This window comes from Caloenas nicobarica, chromosome 1, assembly GCF_036013445.1.
Source record: "Caloenas nicobarica isolate bCalNic1 chromosome 1, bCalNic1.hap1, whole genome shotgun sequence".
In the NCBI taxonomy this organism is placed as follows: Eukaryota; Metazoa; Chordata; class Aves; order Columbiformes; family Columbidae; genus Caloenas; species Caloenas nicobarica.
In genome coordinates this window covers 196,655,865-196,675,048 of record NC_088245.1, presented here as the reverse complement: position 1 = coordinate 196,675,048, position 19,184 = coordinate 196,655,865, and the positions used below count along the sequence as shown (strand labels likewise).

General features: G+C 34.4%; 1 protein-coding gene across 12 annotated transcripts in view; it reads right to left on the bottom strand.

The window, feature by feature from the left end:
• The window catches only part of PSPC1 (paraspeckle component 1), a 74,784-nt gene that overhangs the window by 43,834 nt on the left and 11,766 nt on the right, over nt 1-19,184 (bottom strand). For 11 of the 12 annotated variants that reach the window (XR_010605653.1, XR_010605651.1, XR_010605652.1 and 8 more), the window contains exon 6: nt 18,498-18,606. Coding sequence is in view for 4 of the 12 variants with exons in the window: in XM_065626947.1 (XP_065483019.1) it covers nt 18,498-18,606 (109 nt within the window). In the remaining 8 variants the exon portion in view is untranslated. Of the gene's footprint in view, nt 1-849; nt 908-18,497; nt 18,607-19,184 lie in introns of all 12 variants that reach the window. The other variant, XM_065626943.1, reaches the window with a different exon arrangement.

Genomic DNA, 19,184 nt, shown 5'->3' with positions numbered 1-19,184 from the left:
ATTACTCAAAAGGTCAAGTGAAAATGTTTTCTAAGTTTTGCATGTACTTTCAAATTTAAAATATCAAAAATAGTATTAACTTTTCTTTAAATTACCATCTTAATTTATTTTAAATTAACATCAGGAAGCTTCCCAGAGATATATATTGGCAGTTAATACAGTTTAGTAAGATTTATTTTTTAAAGAAATATTCTAACTTTCAGTCTTGTTTAAAAGCAGATATTCTGGATAAGTAAGATTCCAAACTGTTTCAGTCTGCATAATACGGAACAAGCACTAATTATTAAGAATGTACTTGTCTACACTTCAGAGTAACAGTTTTTAGCAGTGACAACATTTTCATTCACAGAAGTGAACAGAGAATATTCGCAAATACAGACTTGCAATAAATCAGTAGAACATCGACCACATTATTCATAAATTTTTTGTCAGGTATGTCAACAACAACTTATCAATTTCAAGCTCTATATCATTTCACTGCATGTAATTACAGACCCAACTTCTCTGAATTGGTAGTCCCTCCAAAAGAACACCAAATACTTTATGAACAGAAAATTCCTCTTTTGTATCAGATGATTTCTAGAGCATCACCTTTCCCTGCCTTTTGTTTCTCTTAACTTGCACATCATATTTTTCTCCCACAGGCAGTCAAAACAATAAAATAAAGATACACCTTGGGGAAAAAAACCAGCTGTCTGGAAGCAAAATATGTGAGCTTTTTTAAATTTCCTAATACTGTTTACTCCTTTTACCAGTAGTTGTCACTAATTAATAGTGCTTGAGTAACATGTACAGTCCCAAAGAAAAATAAATTTTACATTACAGAAGCCTTTTCCTTCAGATCCCTACCTCCCATGTTTATTGCTCCACGAGGACCCATATCACCCATCCTCATTTCCTGTTCTCTCTGAAAGCAAACATAGTTTTCATGGTCAACCTATCATTCTTAGAACTTAAAACATTCCCATTTACTCCACAAAAATAAAAATTTTCAAGTTTCAAAAGTTTCAATTGATTACAAAAATGTACAAGGCATGAAGTATAGTCCCCTGTTCTTATAAAATCAAACGGAATAAGTTCAATATAGCAATGCTGTATTATCTTGCATAATGCTAAAGGTTAAATATCACAAATTTCATTCATCAGATGCAGCAGTCTAAAACTCCCAAATAGTTATGTGATCAACTGCAAATGATTCCATCTTCTCAGTGTTTTCCATGAATAAAAAGTATATTTACATTTTAACTGTAAATTAAGAGGTCTTATTACAGTATTGCCTAAAGGCCGTGGTTCAATAATACAGTCAATCTGGCTTCACAACTCAAAAAGTTCTGATGTGTTACATTACGGTACATAAACTCAATCTGCCAGTTCACCTTCGTTCAAATAGTTTTGACTTAAGTTTTTTTATAAATTATATCACACTATTACTACGTCAGTTCAGTTACCATCATTCTGAAACCAGAATAAAAATATTGTATCAAATTATATATGCATTTACACTAAATAGACAAACACACCAACTTGATCCAGATTCAACTGATGCTCAGTCATCCAACAGCAAGAGTTCTGACATTACTGATCACGAACCACGGCCTGCTGTGAAACAACACTCAAATGACAGTACCGAGAGTGGCAAAAATCATCATTTACAGGAGAACAAAGTATACCTATCATAGATAATTCCAAGGGATTTTAGTTATTACTGTTTACATCAAAAGGATAAAAGAGAAACAAATTCATAGTTCAAAATGAAAACTAATAAAACTGGTACCAAAAAATTTTGTCTCATTAATTTTCTGCAAGAATGTTAATCTATATTCCATTCTTGAGTGAACACTAAGTATATGCAAAAAAATTTACCAGATTCTGAAAATCATTCCACTTGTGATATAAGAGTATAATTTCAGATGCACTCTGAAAGCAATTCCATATACTAGGCAACTGAAACAGTCTTGCTAAAAGCAACCTTTAAACTGAAATATTAATCAAATCAAATTACATTCATACTATTTTTATGGTTTCACAAATCTCCTGTTTGTTCAATCATGTTTGGGATGCCAAATGCGAGTCTTCTATCTTCATACACTTAAAGCAGCAGACACTAATATTCAACAGAACAAAATCAATAGTTTTGCAAAAATATCCTGGTATGGGAAATTGTCATAAGATTCATGACAAAAGGCTCTCAGGTCAATAACTTTGTTTCTAGTAACCCATATTAACCTAGAAAATATACTTAAGAAGATTATACACTATTTTCAAATGAATATGGCTTAGTGCAGAGGAAAAGCCTGGCCTTGTAACTAAAAGGCACAGGCAGGTTTTAAGGTCCAGCTCTGAAAGACCACTGATGAGCACCAAGAAGGATCTCTTCTTCTGACCCTCGAACCCACGTAAAACCTTTATAACAGAACATACAACTACTTTGTCAGACCTTTCACAGTTATGTCAACCAAAATTTTAAGTAAAATCAGCAGCCCTATTAGGATCAATCATACCCACAAATTGATACCAATGAGTTAGTCATAAAATCAGCATACAACCTTGTTGATATTAGTCTGCTTTTACACCTCAGTCCTGACATGAAGAAGCAGAAGGACAAGTGGTACATCATCCTTAATGTCAAACCCTAGCCCAACATGGCAGAAAAACACCGTGGCTGTCAGTTTACATCACTCAGACTGCACGTGCACGCATGCGTGCATATGTGCATGTGTGAAAACAGGACGTGCCACAAACAGCTATGAGATACTCTTTACCTGCAGCGGAAAGTACCAGATTTGAAATTACTGCACATAACTTACTCGATACATCTCAGGTTCAACTGCAAGTTGGTGGTTTTGTTTTTAATGTGAAATGTGCCATATAAAGCAGGGCCAAGTACAATACCAGCTAGATAAGGATGTTAAGTACAGAGCTATAAAGCTGTATTAGTTACTAGAACTTGACTCATTTTCTCTGCAAATGAAAGCAGCATTGACAAGCTATAACATACACTTTATTTAAAAAAGTACACTACACTTCCTCCTAGCAATAAACCACTGTTTTTTCTCAGCTTGAAATGCTACCAGTCTTCAGTTAACAATAAGTACAACGAAAGAGAGGGGTAGAACCTGTAATTTTTAAGTCTAGTCTACCCTTTGCAACAAAAACCATTAAGTAATTATTTGCCATTTTGTAGCTTTAACTTTGGTGTTTAATTCTTACAATATAAAAACATTTCAGCTATAGACTGAAGATCCATAAATATGCCTTATGATCTCTGCTGCCTGTTAATCTATGAACATGCCTACAAAAAATATTATTATTCCTACTGTTGCACATTCACAACTTACGCCCTTCTGAATGTTCAGCATGGGGAAATGCTTCTGTACAGTTAACATGGAATCAGGAAATATAAGATAAAGCCCCTATCAGAGAAAATACTCCATTTCAAATGTTAACTGACAACGTATATCATTAATGTAACACATGACATATTAACTATAAAAACACGTACTTAGATTATTTGCCAAAACCTCTATTTGCAGGAGTCCAGACGATAACAAAAAATCAGTGCTATCCCACACAAATCATGTCCTAGTACTATGGGAGCATAAAAAGGTATGTCACGTAAGTTAGGTCAACTATTCCACAGGTTTTGCCTAAATTACGGACACAGAAAGGAATACCAACAGGCAGCTGAGTAGCCAAACCAGTGCTGGTTGATATTCCAGCCCACCTGAGAGCTTCATTCTTGGATACGCAAGCTCTTTGCAGAACATAACAATGACAGCATTATCTTCTCAGAGCTTCGTCACTATGCGACTGCCTATTCTTCTGTTGAGTAGCAGCCTGCTTCAGCCCCTTCCCTGCAGTCACCCAGAACTACCCAGAACAGGAGTTAAAATTGAGCAGCAAGAGAGGAGGCTGAACTTTTACTAGAGAAATATGTAGGGAGGTGATTAAGAACCTCTGAAGTCATCCAGTACCTGGCAAAACAACTTAAACTGGAAGAGAACAATAAAAAATGGATGATAGGCAATTATATGGGGAAAAGAAAGCCAGAAGTAAGAATGTGTAGTAAAGCGTAATTTAACTTTGGGAAGATTGATTTTAAAAAAAAAAAACAAAAGGAAAAAGAAAAAAACGGAAGCAAACAATAACATCCTATTGCAAAACGATAATTCTTTACACAAAAGCTTTCCAAATAACTCCTCTTGCAGGGCCCTTGTAAAATACTTCAAAACTAATGCAAACAAACCTCTAGAAGATCCAATTCATCTGAGTAATTTGCTTTTACAAAAACTGCTAAAATGGCAACTATAGCTTTATACTTGCCAATTACTTCAGATACAAGCATTGAAAATGAGATTTCCTCACAATTCCAACTCATTTTAATGTCAACTGTAGAAAGCAGACCTACACAAAAACACTGAATGCACCCCGTTTTCAAATTACATATATACTGTACATTTAATATAGGATGGATTTTCCCCTTTTTACAAGTACTAGAAACAAGATTTCTTGAGCATTTGAGGTGTATCATGTGCAACATTCTTACACCTCCATCACCATCAGTAGTCTAAGTAAACAGAGTACTGCCAAGATGATTCTTCCTCACTCTATAAAACCACAGAACTGGTTTGAAAAGATACCCAGGAATTGATACTGAAGAATGTATCAGATGCAACTCTTCTCACATTGAAAATAAAACCACAAGTAGTTATAAAACTGGGGGGTTTTAACTGACAAAGTAATCCTACTTTTCCCCCTAGAAACAGGTCTTGCAATTGTAGCAGCCTAAAGAAAATTCAAAACCTTGTCTCCAAATTAGCAATATTACAGTAACAAAACTGTCAAAAAAAAAAGTATGGAATCAATATGGCGTGAAATATTGTAGAAAAGCAAAAAGATAGATATCAACAGAAATATTAACATGACAGATCATACAGTTTTCTTCAAGTGTTTGCGGCCAGGAGATGCACTTTCCAACTAACACAGGACTATTCATTCACCTTTCAGCTATGGAATGGTAAACAAAATAATGCTAAGATACAGCATAAAAGAACACTTACCCTGTAAGCTTAAACTGGCACATTAATATCAGTAATTTATTTTAAAACTAATTAACAGAAAAAGTATAGGAATGTATTTGGGAAAAACTTCCATGCACTACATCTTTTTTCTGTGCTTTTTGTTTTGGGAACAAAGAAAGAAATTCAACTTCTGTGTGGCCTTCCTTCATTTCCCTTAAACATCTTTGGGAGAGCAGTCAGCTGCTGAGGGCAGTCCTCAGCATCTAAACCCCACAGAAAAAAACACAAATGCAGTTAAAACGAGCCAAAAATATTTACTAACCTATGATGAAGTTATTCTTTAAAAATACAAAAAAAGTACTTCACCTCAAATAATGTTTTAAAATCACAGACGCATTGTAATAAAAAATAATACTAAATTTATATTATACCACAGCATATTAAAAACATGTCTTAATATACCTTGTAACATATACTAGTATATTTTACATAGGATTAATAAAGAATTGGGTAAGATAGTACTACATTGTACAACTTCATTAACTAAGTATTGAAAAGCCTTTCAGTGCATCACCTAACACACATTAACACGGGAATAGTAAGAAATGGATTGCAGCTTTGTGCGTGAGAGAACGCACATATGCTCGATACCTCCGTCTTAGAGATTTAGAAAAAAACTGTCTTCAAAAAGAAAGCTACATATTCTCTCCAATTCATCTTTAATACCAGTCATTTATTTACAAGATTGAAGACAGTTTAAGGTCTTCCTTTGTTTAGGTAAAACTAGCTTCTACTTTCCAAAACGCACAAGTTGTTGGGCTTTATTGGGGAGAGTACGGTGTGAAATAATGGCGATCCTCCCAGTATGCTTTTAAGTCATCCTCCTACAGCTGGAAGCAAAACCCAATGTGAAGTTGACTCCCTTGCAACACATCAATCTTCACGCGATGTTTTAAAGTCAGGTCTACATTGACAATTTTGTCAAATAAAGTAGTTTAATTGCACTAATATTACTCACATTACAAAGACATTTAGGGGACATCTCACTAATCAGCAACATTTAATAATCCTCTGAGAGAAAATATTATTTAATACAGAAGAGACAGTCTCTATGCTAATCTAAAAGAAGCCAGCCCACCAGGAGGCCCCTCAAATTTAAGAGCATCAAGGAGACTGAAAGGTGCCAGGAACTGCAACAAGTTTTTACTAAACACTGTAGTGTAAATGTCATTGTATGCACTAGCACTCAAAAGACTGTCATTAATTAAGACTGCGAAGTCTTATTAATGCAATCTGATTACAAGTATTGAAAACATTCAAGAATGAGCAATCATTACGTTACTATTATCTCAAAAGATATTGTTGCAAGTCATCTTCTTAAGACTAGTTTCAACATGACTTGTGAGATTTTAAGTTTTCCTCAAAATCTTTGTCAAAAGACAGCCGAGTACATTAGTATACTTGCTGTTCTTGCACCCTGGCCAAGAAAAATTGTATTTCATACCTTCTAAATATGACTGCTGTTTATAAAAGGCAGCAGTCCACATGTTGTTCTTTGCTTTGTAATGCAGAAGAACCATTATCCTATGTACCAGCTTTTACTTACATTTCAGGTGTTCCTTTTTGTCTTGGGGTTTTTTGTATGTGTTGGTTTAGGGTTTAATTGAAAATTTTCTAGTTATTTCTCTTAGACAGCAAACCTGCAACATCCTGCAGAACGTGAGTATATACTTACGCAATCAAAAAGTAAAACTGGATTAAAAAATAATTTCTTTCTATAAAATGTGGACCAAAACACCACCAATAAAAGAGGAAAGTACATTTATTTTTCAAAACACAGAAGACTCCAAAACACTCCTGCTATTCATCAACATCCATATGGCATACCGGGCTTGTTCCAGTCTGGAAATGTGTTTCAGGTACTACTTCAAAATTTGCAAAGGGAAAACTAAAAGATCTTGTAGAAAAATACTGATGCAAGAAGACAGGTTAAGAGCTGGTTTAAGTTGTTTCAAAAAAAAGTCAACTGAAAATGGCTAACATCTTAGAGTGAAATCGGTCTGCAATAATGAGTCACTCTCAGTAAAATGTTAAAATACTGACAAAAATTGTGGTTGTTTTTTGGGTTTTTTCCAAATTTAAGTTTGAGGTAGAATGCAAATAGACTAGGAGAACAATTCAAAATATTTGCAATGGTTATAAAACTGAGACATTTTCTCACTCCTATGTCACAAGCAGCAGAAAATAACCACTGCTGTAAACAGTAAGTCAAATGAACTAGAAAAGACAAATTAAATTCAAAACTATGTGAAAAGAGTATGAAAAATCATTACTGGTTTTCATCTCGTAACAAATGAACAAAAAGAATACTTACTGTCTGAGCCAGAAAAGGTAATATTAAAAACTTTTTTTTTTGAAAGACATTCATTAATAGACACCTTATCATGTAGACAACTGAGAATTCAGCAATGTAGAGATATTCAGCCATCTTCAATATTAAAAACTGACCACTAGTACTACAGATGTTGTATACATGCATACAGATTTTTCTGAATGTCTTTATCTAGTGATCTTAGACGCTAGGCTTGAGAATTGCAGTCTTTTACAGAAAATATCCAGAAGTCACAACAACTTGAATAAAAGGAAGAATAAATATATTTTCATTTAAAAAGCATATGTGCCTTTTAAGACCTTTTATCACATAAGCTACTGCGGGTTTGTTTGACATAAAACTCATTCTTTCATAATCCTATATTACAGGCCAAAAATTCAAATGACAATCTAAACTTGTTGACAAAAACCAGTCTAAAATAAAACAAGATTTACAGTAGAACCTACTCTGTTGATTACAGTGCTCCCACCTCTCCCACTTCCATTTGTTATAATACAGTAAAATATTGTATATATAACATCAACAGAATAAAACTGACTAAAAAGGCAAGTTAACTATAGTTCCTCATTTTCTCACAACTTTTGGCTGGTAAACATTTTCCACAAGGTCACTGTTTACAGATGGCAAATTCTGGCCCAAAACGGTTTACATATAAACAGTAGCCAGGAATAAAATCCAAATATTTTAATTCCATGCCTCTATTCAATCATCTTTACCTCATCTGTTCAGGCAAAGGAAAATCCTACCATACCCTTTCAGTGTCTATGGCTATTACAAATTAAGCACTCTCTGAGGGTATAACTGCAGAGACAGAACTTTTTTTCCCCCCCCCAAACATCGTTGACCATTTGAGAGCAAACAGAAACAGAAGTATTCTGTCAAAACTTCTCCTTGAGCTAACAACTAACATTCACAAAGAAGATAAAATTCTGCTTCTCAAATATTTTAAGGTAAAATTCTTAAACCATTTTTTACAAGACAAGGGTGCTTAGAGAAGTTAACCATTTCAACAGATTTGGAAATTCTTTTTAAAAAAAGAGGATATCTATATATATTAACTCTCTTAATAGCAACTTCCTCATCACAACATTCTGTCAGTTAATTCAGTTTCGCCAGAGTCAAGAGCCACTTCAAATCCATGGAACCAATATATAAAAACACTTCTTGGATTTCTATTAGCTTCACTTTTTGAATGGCAATAATGAAGTGAAAAACATAAATTTAAAATACAAATCAACAGCTGAAAAGAACACAAATATTTCTTCATTTGTAATCAATTTAAGGCACTCAACTGTTTGCTTACCTGCAAAACTACTTTCTGAAAGTATTATCTCCATATCTCCAAGTTCACAATTGATACATGTAAGATAATCACATTACATTCGTAACATATTCACATCTTCAGAGGCATATCAGAGAATTTTATGCTGCAACTTAGAATTGTTCTGAGTTTATTTTAGCTGTAGAAACAGCATGAGAGTAGGTAAGTATCAAAACAGACATCCATGGAAGCATGGAAGATACCTTACATTCACAGAACAAGTTGCACTCCACAGTTCATCCTGGTGGGTGTGGAGCTGAAGGGCTGTCTAACTGGCAAGGAAGTCTGAGCTAATTGTACCATCATGCAGAAATACATTAAAATATTTAACTGAAAACTGGGTGTTATAAAACAGTGCTGCATTTTAGATTTCACAAATATTAAACTTTTCCTTGCACATGAAACAAACCTAGGCAAATATTCAGAGTGAACACTTGACTGATTCAAAACAACAATTTTCCCCAACTGCAATACCAAGGATGAGATGCAGTGAAAGTCATCCATGTTTACTTAGGAAAAAAAACCTAACTAGCCAAGAATAACACTTATGTGTTTATGTAAAAATTTAACTACCTCAGAATTGGAATGTCAAATATAACATGGCAAAATCAACTTAAAACACTTTAAAAGCAGCACTAGTTGTAGCCACAGTACACTAAATATGGCTCTTTTCCAGACACTTGGATTAACAATTTTTCCTCACCAAGTAGATAATATGCTGACTAAACTGTAAAAAAAACCCCTCCAATTGTAGTCGCTATCCAATAACTGATCTGATCTACCCAAGTGACTAGAATATGGAAGTCATATACGAAAACCAAAGTTTCAAACTAAGACTGAGGCATACTTTCATCGCGAAAAGGAGGTGCTGTAGGAGAAACTTCTAACAAATATATTCCGTCTTTTATACGTTATGAATGTTGCATACAGTCAGAATAGTTCAACATTTAAGATTTCTTCAACAAAGTTCTGGCCTGTCCACATATACAGTGCTTAAACATGTAAAACATGAACAAAGAAACATCAGTGAAACTTCCTGCCATGAAACCAGGCTCCATAGTTTTCCTGCTCTCCAGTTTTCCAGTTAGTACTTTTATACAACCTGGAGGTCACATACGATGAAACAGGAGCAAGATGAGGTGGACTTAATGAAGAAAGATGCTTATCATTTGAATAAACAGAATTGTCAGGAAAACAATATACATTGTACCAGGCATTTCTAGTATTTTAATAAAAAGTTTAAGAAACTGGTCATCCAAACAAATCAGAACAGATTAATAAAAATTGTTTTCTAGTTAAATCCCCTGACCCACGTCCCCACACATTAACTCTTAAGATAGCGTCTGCTTTCGTCAAATGATATCTAACAAAAACTACTATTTTATTTATGTACTATGGACCCAAAGGTCAGAATCATGTCAGGGACACAATGGGAATCACAATGAATAGGTATAATTAGGGATAAACAAAAACAGTTAGCTCTTACCTAAAAAGCATACAAGTTCCCCTATAGACAAACAAAAGTTTAATAGTTCAGAAAGGGCAGGGGGGAACAAACACAAGGATTCCATAAGTAAATAAAATTTTAAAATAATTATAAAAACCAGCACCATATATAAAAGAGAAACAAAGCCTGAAAAAACTAATTTTGACATCATGTTGTCTTTTCCAGATCATAGAATCACTTAGGTTGAAAAAGACCCTTAAGATCAAGCCCAACCATTAACCTAGCACTGTCAAGTTCACCATTAAACCATGTCCCCAGTGCCACACCTACACCTCTTTTAAACACCTCCAGGGATGGCGACTCAACCACTTCCCTAGGCAGCCTGTTCCAGTGCTTCATAACCTTTGTGGTGAAGATACTTTTCCTAATATCCAATCTAAACCTCCCCTGGCACAACTTGAGGCCATTTCCTCTTGTCCTATCATTTGTTACTTGGGAGAAGAGACCAACACTCTCCATGCTACAACCTCCTTTCAGGTAGTTGTAGACAGTGACGAGGTCTCCCCTCAGCCTCCTTTTCTCCAGACTAAACAGCCCCAGTTCCCTCAGCTGCTCCTCAGACTTGTGCTCCAGACCCCTCACCAGCTTTGCTACCCTTCTCTGAACTCTCTCCAGCACCTCAATGTCTTTCTTGTAGTGAGAGGCCCAAAATTGAACACAGGATTCAAAGTGCAGCCTCACCAGTGCCCAGTACAGGGGGACGATCACTGCTCTGGTCCTGTCCTGCTGGCCACACTGCTCCTGATACAAGCCGGGATGCTGCTGGCCTTTTAGGCCACCTGGGCACACTGCTGGCTCATGTTCAGCTGGCTGCTGACCAATACCCACAGGTTGTTTTCCAGCAGGCAGCTTATTAAAAATGCTAATTCATCTAACAAAACTATCTGATTTCTGGAAAATTGAAGTGGAACCTAAAGAAAGGCTTAATGGAAGACAGAAATATCAGGCTTAAATTCCATATTCCTCATAGAAGAGTTAATAACCCAAAACAAGCACTAGCTCTGGTAATGAGATAAACTATTTGATGCCTACACTACAGAAAGGAGGCTTATGAAATACTGAGAAAAAACATCATATATTTTTATTAAAAAAATAGCATTTAGCTTGGTATCAAAAGACAACCTCATTAAGACAAGTTAATTTCTATGCCTCAGTTAACTGCATTACCACTATTAAAATCTTCCACTCTCTGAGAGCTACTGAAGCAGAACGTTAGAGGCTAAGCAAAAGGTCAGAGGCTTACTGCTCTTGCTAAAAAAAACTACTCAGGAAGCACTGCCTCTTGACAGAGAAATCAGATCTTACTTAAGCTTTCCTCAGACTAAGCAAGAGATCCACTAACAGGTTTCCTCACATCAAAAATACTATTTCTACAGACTCATTTATTGCTTTTTTGATATTTTGGATATTTTCTTCTTTCTTTAAACACAGACCTTTTGAATAAAGACAAACTTTCCAGAACTTATTTTGGCTGGAAGTCTCAATGCCACCAAGTAAGATCTCAGAATTTGGACAGGAGGATCAGTCCAAAATAAGTACCAAGTAGATAACTGAAACGGAAAGTTAATTTCTTCTTAGTCTGGGTAAATATGTGTACAAACTCCAAGTCAAACTTAACTCCAGTAGCTGAGGAAGAAAAAATGAAAATTAAGGCAAACATAAACTTTAGCTTCTTTAAAATATGTAAGGAAGTTATCAAACAATTACTTAATACAGGATTTGTCTAAATTCTTTATAAAAGCCTCATTCTTACTTGTCAGAAGATGTAAAATTGAAGAACTCAGTATTTGAGGAACATTAGATCTTGTTTAATTTGTGAGCAGTAACTATTTTCAGAAATTATATTTAAAATATGGAATATAGACTTTATAATATAATCTGCTCTTTAGTTTTTTTTCATTTTATCTGTAAAATGCATAAAATAAGAGAAGCTAAGTATGCAAATGGAGTATTCTATAAATAAGTACACGAGATGCATTTGAAGTCTTTCCATTAATAATTGAACAAAAATGGCATCTGCTAAATCTGAGGCCTCATAAAACTTGACAACTGACAAAGACCGATGTAATTTTGCTGTTGCATATGAAGTATCTTTTCAAAAGTGCTCTTTTAGTTTCTTGATCCATTAGTCTTACTGAAAGAAAATTAAGTTATAAAGGAAAACAGACAATCTAAAAAGCACAGACAAAAAAACTTCTTATCAAGTAGTGTAGAAGAGAACAAACCTAGGAATGCTTACAAGTAGTACTGCAACACCTAAATTTGTACTGGAGAGTTATGCACTTCTGACAGCACATTAAGGGACAAAAATTACTTATGAATGGTCACTTGTTCTCTTTGCAAGTTCACATGAAGTAATTATTAGTACGTTCTAAAGCATTTTGTGCAAACTTTGGAAGATAATGGCAACAGGGTAAAAAATTTTAGTCTCCTAAATATCTATAACATAATTTAACACAAAAACTTACCACATTACCCTAAATATTCATAGTTCACACACACTGACATATAAAGTTATACATTAAATGTAACATTGTAACGAATATTTGCTTCATTACAGAAAAATTACCTTAGTAGCATCCTTGATACACATAAAAACATGATCTAAAAAGTCAATTATGAAGCATCCTAAAATGGTCGTGAAATAAATACTTACAATCAAAAAGTATCTTATTCCTTAAATAGCTTTGGTTTATATATACGAACACATAATATGCCACAAAAAGACACCTGAAGTTCTGCAGTGATTTTTATGCAGTGTCTTTTCATACTAAAAGCAGATATGACAGTTAAGATAGTTTTGATATCTGGCAGTATAAAGGTTGAAAACAACTTCTTTAGTTTCTGAAAATAATGCCGTGTGAATATTTTAAGCCCTATTATGGAACTATTATTCTTGCCTGAAGCACCAAATTTAGTATCTAAAACACTTTTTGAGAAATAGAAGAAAGTCAAGATTGAAGCATCTGTTTACTAATACATATCACTGCAATCCTGCAAAAATAAAAAAAAAGTTTAGTGCTACTGCCAAAACTAAGACCACCCACAAAACCACAAACTGCATATTTATGAACTGCTTTCTGCAGCCTATGCTGCTTTATGCATAGGAAGAAAATCACTGAAGCAAAAACACTGCCAAGAAAGCAGGAATGTTTTGTCAGGTTGTGTTTGGTTGGTTGGGGTTTTTTGTTTGTTTAGGTTTGGTTTTTTGTTTTGTTTTTTTAGTTCTACATTTAACCATCCAAGCTTATTTTACCTCAAAAGGCTTTTAAGGTGTCAAACACAAACCATTTACTTCTTCCACAAGTATGTATGCTGGATTGCAATACAGAGGTAATAAATCTCTCCCAATCAAATTCTACAAAAGAGCTTCTATAAAGCAGCCTAGCTTCATAGCAGTTTGTTAAGAAAGAGACTATATTCATACAACCTCACAAAACTTCACCACCATCAGCTTCATTAAGTACACTACACTGTCAAGATAAAATAACCAAAATGTATTGTTAGTAGAAAACAGATCAAATTTGAAAAGATCCTTGGAAATTTTTATTATTAGAAATCTGCTTTAGCTTAGTTTAGTTTTGAATAAGGTAGGAAACAATTCTGCATTCAATGAAAATTCAGCCTTCTTACATAACTGAAGCTTCTGAGCAGAATGGAATCAGAAGATAGAAAAAAAATGCAGTTCTATTCACTTAAGAGCCAGGAAGTACAAAAAACTATTCCTTAATTACAGAAGTCCAAGGAAATCTGATAGTCTTGTTTCAAAAATGTCCACTAAACTTGCAAGTGAAGGTAGAAGTGAGGGAATAAGATCTATCTCAGTAGGCTCAAAATAATAAATAAATGGGAAGCTACATTTATAAACCACTCTAAAGGATAAAACTCTTAAAACAAAGACTTAATATACAGGAGCTTTTTTCCAATCGAGTTTCTGGTATTCCTGAAGCTATGATCTTTGTTGTTGTTTTGGGACATGCTTTTTTACTCCTTGCTGTCATCTGTCTTAGAGCTTTTGATCCAAGTCCACTACGATCTTTGCTGTTGAGGCAATCTCCACTGCTTTAGCAGCTGCCACTTTATGCTGATACTTACACAACATACTTGAGCAGCAGTGCTTCTGTGTAAGAAGAACTAAAGGAAAGCTAAACAAAACCTAGAAATAATTCTTGAAAAGACTAAGAGATTAAAAAAAAAGTAATTAATATATAAAGTCTTACATGAAAGAACAGTAAGCGTTCAGAGGTTGAAACCAACGAATTCACAAGAAACAGTTCCTTGCATATGCAAGTTACAGTTCAAAAACGGGGAGTTTCCTTGGAGGGAAGAGGATGAGGACTCCCAAAAATCTCAACTTCCTCTTTAAACCATCAGTAAGAAGAGCTGTAAGCCATAGGCCAGTATCACAGCTATTGTTAAGTACAATATCGACCAGACACTATTTTGCAGTGTTACTATAGAATTAAATTTGTGCACCATAAAACTAAGACTACAACTCCTACATATTTTGGTCTCTTTTATAGATGTACGAAAACTATTTTAATACACTAAATATACATCACTCTTTTCAAAGTTGGTGATATGAATAAAAGTAGTTCCTGTAACTGGAATTATTTGTTTAAAAGGCTCTGTTTAAGATTTAACAATGTAAATCTATATAAGCCATTCACAATAGGATAGTAACTTTTGCACAGTTTGAATAATTAATGTATTACTAGCACTTAGAAGTATTATATTTTTTTTAGAAAATACTTGTGCTGCTGAAAAATAGAGTATTACTTCTAATCACCACCAGCAAGCTCCTCTTTTAGCAAGAAATACGTATGCAAAATACAAATCAGCAAAATATTAGAGGAAAACAAGGTTCCTGATTAAGCTATCATATTAGAATGCGTATATATTAAGCTCTAACAGCAGATTTTAACTAATCAATTTTTAGAAAGCAAGGAAAAAACCCTAACCAATACAAAAGTGTTTACGGATAACTTATCTACTAGTGATCACACAACTAGATTAATAAAATTGGCTAGGCATCACCAGGCTGCCCATTAGACTAACAATCAATGCAATCAAATTTTTAATGTACATCATGACCATGAACAAGAATGCTTCAGGAACAGAGATCCTCACACAGAAAATATTTATATCATCTGTAACTGAACCGAGTAACTGGTAACTGCATTAAACTTGATTACACAATGTTTTTCAACTTTGAAAAGAAAAATCAAAATTTAAGAAGTTAAAGAAAAGCTACAGAAAGAAACTTTAAAGAGGAAAGCCTAATACTGCAGCCCTATATGACAGGTTACAATTCTGGTTGTCATTGCACTTACCATTTATGTCCTTTTACACTGAACAGTAAAAAGAGATAGGATATAAGTGAAGGAAGCTTACTTTTCAAAGCTTTTGAGAAACAAAAACAAGGATTAGAAACAATAATTCTTTTCCTTCTAAATATATGGTTGGCAGAAGACTTAAATAAAGGGATTATGCCAAAAGAGTTTATCAAGACCTGATACACCAGTATCACAAAATGCAATTTTCACCAAAAGGCAAGTTTTAAACTCTTAAAACAGGTAATTTTTTTCAGTGTGTATACAATGGTAATCTCAGACTAGAAGCAATTACCAGATGGAGTCTGTTCACAGTAAAGAATTATTACCAAGAATGAATTAAAAAAAATTAGCTGTATAAGAAATTCTACTAAATTGAAAGAAGATTTTATGTATCATATCACAATCTCCAGAAATGGTTTGCAATTCTTCTCTGTTGCAAAATGCAAAGGCTTTTTCAAATTCCCATTTATATAAGTACAGTTATCAAAAGACATATTATAATGAACACCTGTAAAATGATAGGCCATGCTCACACAGCTCTCCTTATTGGAAACAGTTGCTAGAGAAAGTAAATACATCACTTCCAATTTTGTTTGAATTCTTCCTCTTTTAAAGTTCAAAGGACAGTAGAAGCAAAGCCTAAGTCAACAAATGACCAGAATACTAAAGATTAGTCTGAAGACTAAAGAAAACACTTTTTTAAATTATTGTATATGCCACTTCAACTTGACAAGACATTAAAAAAACACCACCTGTACTACATATTCCTTTATGTAACTTCTAACACATTTGGTAGCGTTGTCACTGCACAGCTACATCTATATATTCTTGCAGTGTATTAATTAGTTCCAGATGAACACACAATCCCACTAATGCAATTCAGTGGGAAAGCTACACTCCTTCCAAGCATTCTTCCATCTTTACCTTTCCCACAAAAAAATTTCATCTTATAAAATCACAAAAATGGTGCATAGTGACTAAAGTGCTTTGCATTTGAACCATTCCTCTTCTCACACTATACTTTTTGTCATGTCCAGCACACCAACGTGAACAGTTTCTATGCACACAGAGCTCAGAATTTAAAGATGCAGATAAGCACGAGGATGGCCAAACTGTGGCAAGCAATTCAAGCACAGAGGCTCCATAAATTCATCTCAAGACAATTGCAAGAAGAAAACTGCTGGAGGCTGCTGTGGTCAACATTATCTAGTTTTCTCAGCACCCAAAGCTGCAAGGTATGGGCCACAATCTTCTAACAGCAATGGAATCTGAGGGAGCTACTGCCATGCCCAGGCTGTGGGGTGGCTCCCCAGCTTCTCTTCCTGCAGCAAGTAGCAGGGGTCTCACAGATCAGCCACAGGAGAATTTTCACAGGTAGCTTACAGGGTCAGAAAGTAAGGCCACCCCAAAAGATGCTACGTGAAGACATTAAGGTGAAATGAAATTTCTTATTTGGCACTACAGAAGTCACAATCAATAAGTGCTATTTCTAAACTACATCAGACAATTGTTATACACTATTTCACAAAGTACGTTTACTAATATGTGGGAACACATTAAAGGTCATTATGAGTTTTGAATCCTTGATCTTCATCACCCCAAAGAAAAGACAGGCTGAAAGTAATTTTCTTTTAGAGTGTGAGCACATATGGAAATAAATGATTGTGTTCTGCCGCAAGTTTCTCAAAACACAATCAACAAAATCAACTGATAGCTGTTACTAACATCAAAGGAACAATTTTGCTTCCTCCCCATCTTTACTAAAAACACTAACAGGCAGAGGATAGGAAAAGATGTCCTGCTGAGTACAGGAAATGTTTTATTTTCTAACTTCTGTTAGGATGTCTCAGAACATACATAATATATCCTTCTCAACCCTATAGAAATGTTTTGGTATAGAATGTAAAATGGGTATTTCTTCCTCAAAACACAAAATCATAAAGTAGCTGAGAAACCAGCAGTTTTATGTTTCATTTATGTACTAAGTTGTACCTGTAATGGGGAGCAAAATTTTCCCCCCTGAAGACTACAGTTGTTATAACAATGTAAAAGAGCATTGTGTGAATTGCTTATTCATTGCTTCCTCACTAAGAATAGCCATAACAGTAAAAGGCATCCTTCTCACATGAAACTAAAGCACTCACAATATGGGTTGCATTCATTTAACTGCTTTGGTTGGTGGGGAAAAAAAAAATAATCATACCATAACAGATCATAACAAAAATCTAGAAGTTGACTTCTCTGATACTACCATTTTGCTAGTCCTGCATGATGAGTCTTCACAGGCAGAACACACCTGAATTACTAATATAAATAATGTAGACATTATAGCAGAGGACAATTTTTTCCCCAATTTTATAATCTTTTGGTCTCCTTTAGTAAAGATTTTGAGGTTTTTACCCCACTAGTTTTACAGTAGGGTCAAAAAGGAGATTGATTTTAGGCTCCATAGGAAGGTAACACTGCCCATTTTGTTTCTGAAGTATATTATTCATAATAAGTTAAGCATAAACCAAACCAAGCAATTTAAACAGGCTTAACAGCCTGAACTGGTTTAAAATTTAAACCTTCAGTCAAAGTAGGGCACCTCCTCATGGAAACATCATTTATTCTCACGACACTCTACTTAGAAAAATTGTAAAAATTCATTTCCTGAATAAAAAAGGCAAATTATTATCTGAACACCTTCACTTAACTGAAATGTCACTCCACCAGCTTATAGGAAAAACAAGTGATGCCACTGAACAACAGAATAACTCCACTATTAAATTTGTACCACTCCACTCATGAGAACAATGGAATACTGAAGGAAAAACAGTAAACAAGAAGAAGATAGCTCAATAGCTAGTATGTAAAAATATTACAATTTTTTTAAAAAGTATTTTACACTTTCAACTTGTGGTCACAGAATTTTACTTACATTGTCCATGAAATTTGGCTTAAATCCTCCCTCCTGCTGTCGCCGTAATTCCTCCTGTTCCCTCTGGCGTAGCATCTCTTCCTCACGACGTCGATGCTCTTCTTCATGTCTAGCATATTTTTCAAAAACTATGTTAACTTACACAGTCTCAGGAGATAAGATCGAGCATGTAAACAAAATCAGTCATTATTCAAATTTTCTATAAGGTAATGTGCTAATATACTCCACCTGATGGGTTTGAATATTATTCATTTTTTTTAACTGGAATACAGGTAATTACAATATCAGTGGCATTCTATACCTGTTCTTCCAGATACATTTGGTGACCAGGTTAAAATACTTCAGTTTTTAAAAAGTCATTATGGATTAAAACATTTCAATATTACCAAAAGATGCATTTTTAACTCTGTGAAGTGTTTGTAGCTTGTTCTTTTCTTCTCATGTACACTCCTTGTGGTATTTAACATAAAAAGTATAAACCAAATCATGATGATGATACGATGTCTATTTTCTTAAATTGCAGCAGAGGCATGAAAACAAGTATTTGTATGAATCAGACCTTAAAGGAAAAATTGTGTGCAACATTACCAGAATATCAAGTGAAAATACCCTCAAAAATCTCCTGTCAGACTACAAATTTGCAGTGCTTCTATTCCACATGCAAATCACCTGCCCACAAATCTTAGA